We start from the raw sequence: 9,576 nt of genomic DNA, 5'->3' as shown, positions 1-9,576 counted from the left end.
GCCCAGGTGACCCCACCTCACTGCTGTGTCCACTGTGCCTCTGCCCTGGTCAGCTCGAGGCCTGGAGTTCCTGATGATCCTAGGGACGGAGTCTTATACCAGCTTCTCGATGGTGCCCAAGGGCATGTCCTACAACCCGTATACCAACCTGCTGTTCATCTGGGGCAACTTCCTCCTTCAGAGGTGCGGGGGGCCCTGGTATATTCTGCCTCCCCAGCGCCATCGGGGGGGAGGCCCTTTCTTAATACACCAAGTTCTCAGTTTTAACTTCACCATGTCCAGGAGTTATGAGGACTGTGATGGGGAAAATACCAGCTGGGCAGTCAGGGATAGGGTGGGGGAAGCTGTGGGAACCCTGATGTGCGGAACCAAACTATGTGAGCAATAGAAGGCATTGTCTGGGGAAAGGTTAGGATGCTTCTCACCCCTCAGGAACCTAGGGGTCCCTGGAACAATGCCAAGAACTGTTGGTCAACTGCCAGGTTGGCTGAATTTGTAGATGGGCAGTTCTCCCAGAGAGTTTGGAGTCAGGGGCAGAAGGTCGAATCCCAGGCTTCCTTTGCACATTCTCGCAAGGCTGGTGAGAAAGTGGATCCTGCATTGTGTTCAGCCCAGATCTGGGTGAAGCAGATACCCTCCAGGGGCCTTGCCCAGCTGTCCCTAGCTTTCATCTCTACCCTGCAGCCACAGCACTGAAAACTTCGTTTACCTGGCGGACTTCCCCAAGGAACTGTCCATCAAGTACCTGGTCAACTCGTTTCGTGGGGACACAGCTATTGTCACAGAGACTGAGGAGGTGGACTGCCCTGCCCCTCTCCCCACTTCCTCTCTGTCCACCCCAAACCCAAGGGGTCTCCCTTCTCCCCCGGTCAGAGTAAAGGAGCCCAGGGGAGGGAATGCCCTCAGGGACCCTGAGGTAGGGCAGCAGAAGCTCCATTTATAGCTGAGGACCCTGGAACTCAAAGAGGCTCAGTGTGTTTCCAGAGTCCTTCAGCAGAGGAAAAGGCCTGAGCTCAGATCTCCACGATCTGACTTCCAGAGGGCCCTCTTTCATCTCACCATGCGGTTGTTCGTTTCATAAATATGGAGCACTTACTGGATGCCTGACCCATTGCTGAGGACACAATAGTGACTGAGTCAGCTCTGGGCCCTGCCCTCACAGGGTGACAGTCCAGTTAGGAAGACTGACTCATTCCCAGACAGCGACAGCTGAGAGTAGTCAGGCTGCGACAGAGGAAAACAGCGCGCACAGATGTTCAGAGAAGAGGCCTGGCCTGTTCTTGGGGTGTGTGTGTCAGGGAGGGCTTCACACAGGGGGCCACATGGAGGGAGCACATCCCGGAGGGTGGAAAGGATCCCCCAGGCTGAGGCTCAGGAGGAGGTGAGGTCTAGACTCAGATGTGTTGTGGGGACGGAGCATGCGCGTCAGTGCAGAGATGGGAAACTGAGGCCAAGGGGCTGAGCCCCCGGAGGGTGCAGAGAGCGAGAAGAAACAAAGAGGGCTCAGCCCTAGGAACCCCAGACGTTGGGGGTGTTTGCGTTAGGAATGCTTAAGTTGCAAGTAATAGAAACTTAAGCAGATCGAAACACTGAAGAAATTTATCATGGCGAGTGGAGACTGGAAGCAGAGGTCGTTGGGTTCTGGGAAGCAGAGAGAGAGCACCGGAGAGAGAAGGATGTGAGCTTACCTGGTCCTAGACGAATGTGTGCTCCCAAGCTTTACCCCTCAATAAATGGGGCCGGCACACTCGGTGGAGGGAGAGGTGGGGTAAGAGGTCCCCATGGCCCTCATACACACCTAGCTGTCACACCCCCAGATCTGGTACCTCCTGGAGGGCAGCTACCGGGTGTATAAGCTGTACCCGTCCAGGGGCTGGGAGGTGTACATCAGTCTGCAGGTGATGCATCAGTCCTCTCTCTACGCCCCCAACGAGACCATGGTCACCCTTTTCTACGAAGACAGCAATCTGTACCAGGTGCCAGGCAGGGCAGTGGGGAGACTTGGGGGAGCTGCAGTGTGGCTGACACCAGCTCACCTGGCCACGCCTTCCCACTGCAGCTGATGTACCTTTTAAACAACCGGCAAGGCCAGATCGTCAAGAGGCTTATGCCCGTGGAGCAGCTTCTGATGTACCAGCAGCTCAGCAACCGCTACCTCTTGCAGCAGCAGGGGTGAGAAGACACTGGATGGACCACAGCAGGAGTCAGAGAGCCCCAGGCACTGCCCGCTCCCAGCGGGGAGACGAAGCCCTCCCCAGGGACAACCTCAGGGCTGCGATGGGGGAGCTCAGGGCCTATGGAAGCTCAAAGGAGGGACCTGACCCAGCCTGGGGAAAATGCAAATCAGGGAGGGCTTCACAGAGAATGTGCATGAGCTGTGACCTGAAGGGCGAGGAAGAATCGGCCGGGTAATAACATGGAGGAGGGTGTTCCAGCCGAGGGGAGCCATATGTGTGAAGGACCTGATGGGGAACAGAGATGGGGTGTTTGAGAACTGAGAGAAAGTACGTGTAATGGTGGTGGCGAGGCACACGAGGTGAGCCTAGCGGTCATGGGGAGAACTTGGACCTCATCTCGAGGGTCCTAGGGAGCCATGATGGGATTAAGGGGAGAAACTACCTGGTCACCTGCGGAGGAGCCCAGGGAGGCAGTTGGGGGAGAAAGGGGGAGATAGAAGGATGATGTCCAGGACTCTGGTCTGAGGGACTCAGGACCTTTAGGGCATGTGTCCAGGGGCACCAGGGGCTGAGGCTGAGGAGGCTGAGGAGGAAGAGCGGGGCTGGATGTGATTTGGGGAGAGGGATCCGACCCAGAGGAGTCTCCGGGGCGCTGGCACGGAAATGCCAGCCTCCATTCCCCACTACCGCCACACAGGAGCCACATGACGCTCTCCTTCAGAAATGTCTGCCCCTTCACGGTGATGCGCCTGCAGAACCTGCCCAACCCGCAGAGATACACGCGCCAGGAGCGCTACCGGGCGCAGCCGCCGCGCGTGCTGGAGCCCTCTGGCTTCCACACCGAGAACTCGCTGGCTCTCTATCAGGGCCTCGTCTACTACCTGCTCTGGCTGCACTCCAAGTATGACAAGGTGGGCGGCTGGGGGGCTGTCCCAGGCCGGGCCTGGTCTGAGATAGGACTGCGGAGGCGCGGAAGGCAAGGCCCGCGAGGCTGGAGGAACGACTGCGGAGGGTGGCCCAGCGGAGGCGCCTCGATGAGTCTGGGCTCTGGGGCAGGGGGCTTGAGCAGAGCTCTGGGAGATGGCTTTGCGGGTGTGGCCTCTGGGCTGAAAGCAGGGCGGCCCGGGGTTTGGGTTAGGGGCTGGGATTAAGGCTGGGAAGGGGCCTGGGGGCGCCAACTGCTTGGGGACGCTCCCCTGTGCCCCGCCCGGCTCACGGTGCCGGCGGTCCCCGCAGCCATACGCCGACCCTGTGCACGACTCCACCTGGCACTGGTGGAAGAACAAGAAACAGGACCAGGTGCATGGAGAGGGTTGCGAGTGAGGGAAAGGCGGCCCCGCCCCGCCCCCACCCCGTACCCTCTCCAGGTACTGACGTCGCCCTGCTTCCCATGTTCCAGGATTACTACTTCTACCTGGCGAGCAACTGGCGGAGCGCGGGTAACGTGCACATCGATATGATGAGCTACAAAAAGCTCTATGACCTCAAGGCTGGGAACCAGCTGCCCGAGCGCATCTTCCTGGATAAGGGCACCAGCTACCGGTTCTCCATCTTCCTGACGGTCCGGGGCCGCTCATTCAAGTCAGAGTCGGAGCACGGTCTGTGGGCGAGACCCTGTGGGCGAGACCAAGTGGAGTCTGAGCAGCGGGGAGTGGAGTGCGGGGCGGGGGGCGGAAGGGTGCTGGGACCTGGGCACCATCTACAGGGTAGGGCTCCTGTCAGGGCTGATAGGAGGCCCTAACCCTTCCACGTGCTATGAGCAGACAGCACCTTCCCCCTGCGGAGCCAGTTGGGCCTAGGCTTGGGGCTGGCTGACCCGTCCTGTATTCACGCGGTGGTGAAACAGAAGATCTTTATTAATCGCAACTCGGCGCTTTTCTGGGTGAGACCAGGTGGTGAGGAGGTACAGGGGCAGATTTACTGGGGCAGTGGACATGCTGGAAGCCAGTGGTTACTTGAACTAACCCTGAATCTTCGGGCACGCCTGTTGACCCCTTTATTTCTGTCCCCACCCCAGGTTACGCTCAGCGATAAAAGCTTTTGCTTTGACCAGGGTATTAGTGGACATCACCTCGTGAAGACCTCTGTGACGATCAAGGTGTGGACCAAGCCTGGAGGGGAAGGATGAGGGATGAGGAGAAAGACTGGGCCCAGGACCCACTGTCATCACCTACTACCCACAGGTGGTGGGCTCGGCTGGGCACTGCTTCCAGAACACGATGCAGGGGCCCCGCATGCAAGTATTAGACCATGGGGTACCCAGCCCTGTGCTGGGAGGGAAGGGGTTGGATGGCACCTTGACAGGGCTGATTCTGTGTGCTCCCCTGGGAACCCCACCCACACTCTCGCTTCTTTCATCCTTTTCTGTTTTCAGAAAGGGCGGCCCTTACAGTTGTGTAGATTGTATCCGAGCTTGTGTGTTCTTTCTGATACTGTTCTGCAGGGGAAGTAAAATATGTGACAGGGTTCTCTTTTCCAATTGTCACGAAGGCCCCGTGTGGGCAAGCTTGGCTTTTCTTCTTCATGTCGCTCTTCATTTGCCCACTCACACATGCTTTGTTCACTCCTTTGGGTCCTTGGTTCTTCACTTACTTATACATGCAATAGCCCCTTTGCAGAGAGGCAGATACTGAGGCTCAGAGAGGGGTAGACATCTCCAAGTAACTCAGGGAGCTAATAAGTGGTAGAGGAGGGATCCGACCCCGAGACCTTGCTCCCTCCCACTTCCCTGCCCACTCACCAGCAGACGAAGCCTGGTACTCCTCCCACCTGGCTTGGTACGACCTAGGGCAGTTAAAAAAAAAAGGGGGTTGGGTTGCTACTGCCCCCTAACTCCTTGGATTACATGAGATAATCAGGGTCAAGTGCAGAAAGAGAGTGACTGACCTCGGCCTCCATAGGTGTGTCCTGCTATGCTTAGCGATAGGCATTATCTTCCACAGAAGGTCAAAGTTAACACCCCCACTATTGACCTGGCAGATTCCTTTTGGGAATCTAATCTGCAACACACCATTACAGCAAAAGGTTAGAAACAACCTAAACGTACATTAATAAGGGGGTGGTTGAATAGATTATGGCACATCGTGCAATGGAAAAATATGCAGCTGTAAAAAAAAAAAAAAATGGAAGAAAGAAAGAAAAGAAAGACCGCATAGTGATGTGGAGTGGTCTCCAAAACGTATTCTGTTCTTAAGAGTAAAAAAAAAGCTGGGTTCCCAATAGTGTATATAAAGCATTAGCCTGAAAGAGGTTCACTGAAAACATATATTCATTTTGCTTTTATTTGCGTGAAGAAACTTTGGGGAAATGAGCAAGAAAGTATTCACAGAGGTTCCCTCTCTGGGGATAGAGGAGAGGCAGGACAGTTGGAGGACGGGAATGGAAGGGAAACTTTCCACTATATATACTGGGGTGTGTATACACATATTTCCTTCCCTTCCTCGTTACACTAACCCTGAGCCTAATTGCATTTCGTTTCCACCAATAAGTAAAGATCACCCAGTAACAACAACCAATCAAGTACCATAACTATACAAAGCAACAATACCTATAGCCTCCATACTAAAAAGCCCAGAATCCCCAGTATCATAAGTAACTCAGCCCCCTATACCACTGAACTCAGATACAACCTCTATCTTCTCATTTTTTAACACACACAGCACTAATATGGCCTCCATAACTAGATCAGATGTAAAAGCTCCTGAAACAGTTTTGAGGATCAAATGCCTTTGTATATGTACAGCACTTAGAGAACATCACCCAGTGCCTTGCACACGGGAAGAGCTACATGAGCGTTTGAGGTTATCAGAGTATTATTTTAAGGAAAATAATGCTTACCAGGATTGCTCCCTGGTGAGAGCGAGCATGGCAGACAGTGGTGGTGTGCGTGGGAGGAGGGGTGTCCTCATCTCACCCCCCAGCACAAGTCTTTTCTCCTCCCACTCAGGGCAACCTGATGGTGCCAGTGCTTATCGGCTGCCCGCCCGGCAAGCGCCTGGCCTTTGACATCACCTACACGCTGGAGTACAACCGCCTGCAGAACAAACACTACTTCGACTGCGTGCATGTCAACCGCGAGATGCCCTGCTTCCACTTCCGCGACAGTGCGTGTCCAGTCCCCTCTTCTGCCTTGTTCATTGTCTTCTACCCCCACCACTTTGCTTTTTCGGGCTTTCCTCTCTGCCAGCTCACCTCCCCACCCGTCCTCTGCTTTACCCCTTGGTCTTCTCTCTCTCTCTCTTTCCTCCCCCCCGACCCCATCCTCCACTTCTCTGGCCAAGCTAATTCTCCTGGTCTCTATCCCCTCTGACCTCACAGCCTTCTACCCCTTCTTCTTGATCCAAGATATGGTGACGGGGGACTCTGGCAGTTTTAAGGGCAGGTAAAGGCCTGGCCAAGCCCCGGCTGACGGGAGTGGGGAGGTGGGTAGGGAGTGGAGTGGGGGCTGGGTGATAGAGCTGATGTAGGAGCCTGAATAACGAGGCGCACCTCTGCTCCCGGCAGCTACGTGCTAAAGGTGGTAGGTGGTGGGCCCAACCTGGACAACATCAGGGAATACAGTGAGGAGGAGATTTACCGCTTCAACAGCCCCTTGGACAAGTAATCCCTGAGGGCCCGGGCCAGCCAGTAATGAACCTTCCTTCCCCTGCAAACCCCTCAGGCTTCTCAGGTCCAGGTCCACACCTCACCCTCACTGCACGCCCCACGCACCTTGGGATCTCAGTCCCCGCCCACAGCAAGTCTAGGTTCTCACAAACTCTTGCCCCACCCCCAATGTGAGGCCCCGCCCACAAAAGGGGTCATTCCGCCCCCTAACACCACACCTACTTCTGGCCTCAGGCTAAGCCGGCCGCTGAAGCACCCCCACTGAGGTTGCTCTGTCTTCCGCAGCACCAAGAGCCTCATCTGGACTACAAAAAACACAACAATCGCCAAGGACTCGGCCTTCAACGTCATGTCCCACCAGAGCTTGGGCATTAAGTGAGTGCGTGGCTGCAGACTCCCCTATGCCCTACTTGACCACAGTCTGTAGGGCCTGTCCATCCCTTCTGTCTCTGGGAGACCTCTTGAACCCCAATGTACACTGACCGCCTTTGTGTTCCTCAAATGAGGCTGACCTTTACATGAGCCGAACCCCCTGTTTGTGGGGCTGGTCCCTCTTACTTTTTCTTCAGGCCTTAGTTCAGATGCTTCTTCATCCAGGAGGATTTTCTGATGGTTCTAGATGGGAGAGTTGACTCCCATATACTCCTGTGCTACCCCATCTAGCCCTGACCCCTCTGGTGGTCACTGTCTCCTGTGAGATCTGTCACCCGTACAGGTCCAGGTCCTGAAAAAACTCAACGTAGTATTGGTAAAATGAGACAATGAATGAATGAATGAATGAATGAATGAATGAATGAATGATAGACATTTATTGACATTTGAATGGAGTTCTTAATGAATGAATAAAACAGTGGAAGAAGAAATTAGTATATAAGGGCTCAATTACTATTTTTGTTTCAATGAAAGGAAGAAAATGATGCCATGAGCAAATGAAGGAAGGGAGTGAATGAACAAAGTAACCGACTTGCACTTTGTCAGTGTTCAACCTATGTCTGTTGAATAAATTAACAAAGGAAAGAATAAATGAATGAAGATATGACTTCGTACCTAGTAGATGCTCGAGCTGAAGGAATGAAGGCAGCAAGGAATAAGTGAGGAGCTGGCACATAATAGGTGTATAATAGGTGTAATCTAGATGAATGCATAATAATGGAATTGACAGATGGACCTGTAAAGGCAGGAGGAGATTAATGAGTAAACAAATAGTCTTATCACTTGCTAGGCATTCAGCCAGTCTAATGGATGAATGAATGAAGGATGAATCAGGGAAGAATGTATAAGATTGTATATAGTTGGTGCTCATCCAGAGTCTGTGTGGTGGAGAGAGAAATTAGGGGTTGGCATGTGCTAGACATGATTTGCAACATAAGTGCCTGAACTTGGTCTCCCAGGTGGCTGTGTCTGCAGAACTCCCCATGCCATGACACCGTTCCCCATAGCATCTTCGCCCCCGAATTCTTCTTCAAGGTGTTGGTGAGCAACAGGTGAGCCAGACCTGTGACCCAGGGGGGGTCAGGGGCTTCCTGTGGGGTCCTTGACTCCTCCCCAATCCTGGACCCCCTGCCCCAACAGAGGTGTGGACAAGAGCACATACTGTGACTACCAGCTCACCTTTCTGCTGCATATCCATGGGCTTCCGCTCAGTGCCAGGCGGTCCTTCTTCATTCTCATGGTGAGTAGCTAGCTTCCCAGGAGCTACCCTGCCAGGTGGAAGGGGCCCCCCCAGGCTGCCCACCTATGCTTGTTGTATGGTGCCTGCAGGTATCAATCAGCATCTTTCTCAGCCTGGTGATCCTGTACATCATATTCTGCCTCCTGCTGCCCCTTATGGTGAAAACCTGCAAATTCCTTCGCTGGAAGATCAACAACATCATCACCTCAGAATTCTACTACACTCACAGCTCCTCTTCCAGAGTCCTCAGCAGCACATCTGAGACCAGATCCAGTGTTAGCTCCAGGGGCAGCTTCCAGGTGGCAGAGAAGAACAAGGCTGAACCTGAAAAAATTGGGAAGAAGCCACTGACCTGAATGTCTTACCTGCCCCACCCAAACCTCACCCAGTCTCATCCCTTACTTCTTGGGCTATCTTGGAAATGCAACCTGTCACCCCAAGCCTTCCTTTCTGCTTTGCTTGAATTTTGACTTCTCCTTTAGACCACACAGCCACATAGATCATTAAAATACCAAAATCCTGCCATGCCAGCTGGTAAATAGCGGCTTCTTTGTGTGCCTGCCAACTCAGCCTCTCCCCAAGGCGCCCCTGACTTCCTATAGTCAAGCAGAATCCTTAATGACCCAGGCCAAGTGCTATGGCCTGTAGTCTGTTCTTATTGTTAGGTGCCCAGGTTTAGTACCAACTGTCAAATATTTTCAATGTCAACACCTATCTGGTGTCTAGCTTAAGGAACAAACTTTGGAGAGGTTAGGATCTTTGTTTTAGATGCAAGAAGCAAGAAATGTCACTTGAATGGTCCATATTGAAATGGTAATATATAGGTTTTGTCAATATAGGCTTCAGGTACAGTTTGATCCAGAAGTCTTCAATATCTATAGGACTCTGGCTCCATTTCTCTGTAGCTTTCCCTGCTCTGCCCTCCTCTGAGTATGGCCTCTTGCCTCAGGTCAGCCTCCGTCATATTCTGAGCTGCACATACCTATCTTATTCTCCAGAGAAAGAAAGGGCTGGAGTCCAACATTAGCAGGCTGTCAGTCCTGTCAGTCACCCTGTTTGGAGGGGGTCATAAGCTCATCATTTTACCACTCACATTGCCAGAGGAATGAGACCCTGGTTGGT

The 9,576-nt window shown here is 53.4% G+C and overlaps 1 protein-coding gene across 1 annotated transcript in view; it reads left to right on the top strand.

The window, feature by feature from the left end:
- Window positions 1-8,993, top strand: part of CATSPERG (cation channel sperm associated auxiliary subunit gamma) — a 24,559-nt gene extending 15,566 nt beyond the window's left edge. Inside the window, exons 10-26 of the mRNA XM_023537917.1 lie at window positions 16-183; window positions 685-796; window positions 1,818-1,976; window positions 2,060-2,172; window positions 2,875-3,088; window positions 3,414-3,476; window positions 3,577-3,779; window positions 3,945-4,059; window positions 4,195-4,275; window positions 4,361-4,417; window positions 6,124-6,280; window positions 6,495-6,558; window positions 6,681-6,776; window positions 7,068-7,157; window positions 8,174-8,266; window positions 8,355-8,454; window positions 8,544-8,993. Coding sequence (XP_023393685.1) covers window positions 16-183; window positions 685-796; window positions 1,818-1,976; window positions 2,060-2,172; window positions 2,875-3,088; window positions 3,414-3,476; window positions 3,577-3,779; window positions 3,945-4,059; window positions 4,195-4,275; window positions 4,361-4,417; window positions 6,124-6,280; window positions 6,495-6,558; window positions 6,681-6,776; window positions 7,068-7,157; window positions 8,174-8,266; window positions 8,355-8,454; window positions 8,544-8,810 — 2,152 coding nt within the window. The 3' untranslated portion in view covers window positions 8,811-8,993. The remainder of the gene's footprint in view (window positions 1-15; window positions 184-684; window positions 797-1,817; window positions 1,977-2,059; window positions 2,173-2,874; window positions 3,089-3,413; window positions 3,477-3,576; window positions 3,780-3,944; window positions 4,060-4,194; window positions 4,276-4,360; window positions 4,418-6,123; window positions 6,281-6,494; window positions 6,559-6,680; window positions 6,777-7,067; window positions 7,158-8,173; window positions 8,267-8,354; window positions 8,455-8,543) is intronic.
- The last annotated feature ends 583 nt before the right edge of the window (window positions 8,994-9,576 follow it).

This window comes from Pteropus vampyrus, unplaced genomic scaffold, assembly GCF_000151845.1.
Source record: "Pteropus vampyrus isolate Shadow unplaced genomic scaffold, Pvam_2.0 Scaffold203, whole genome shotgun sequence".
NCBI classification, from domain to species: Eukaryota; Metazoa; Chordata; class Mammalia; order Chiroptera; family Pteropodidae; genus Pteropus; species Pteropus vampyrus.
This window is presented reverse-complemented; position numbering and strand designations above follow the sequence as displayed.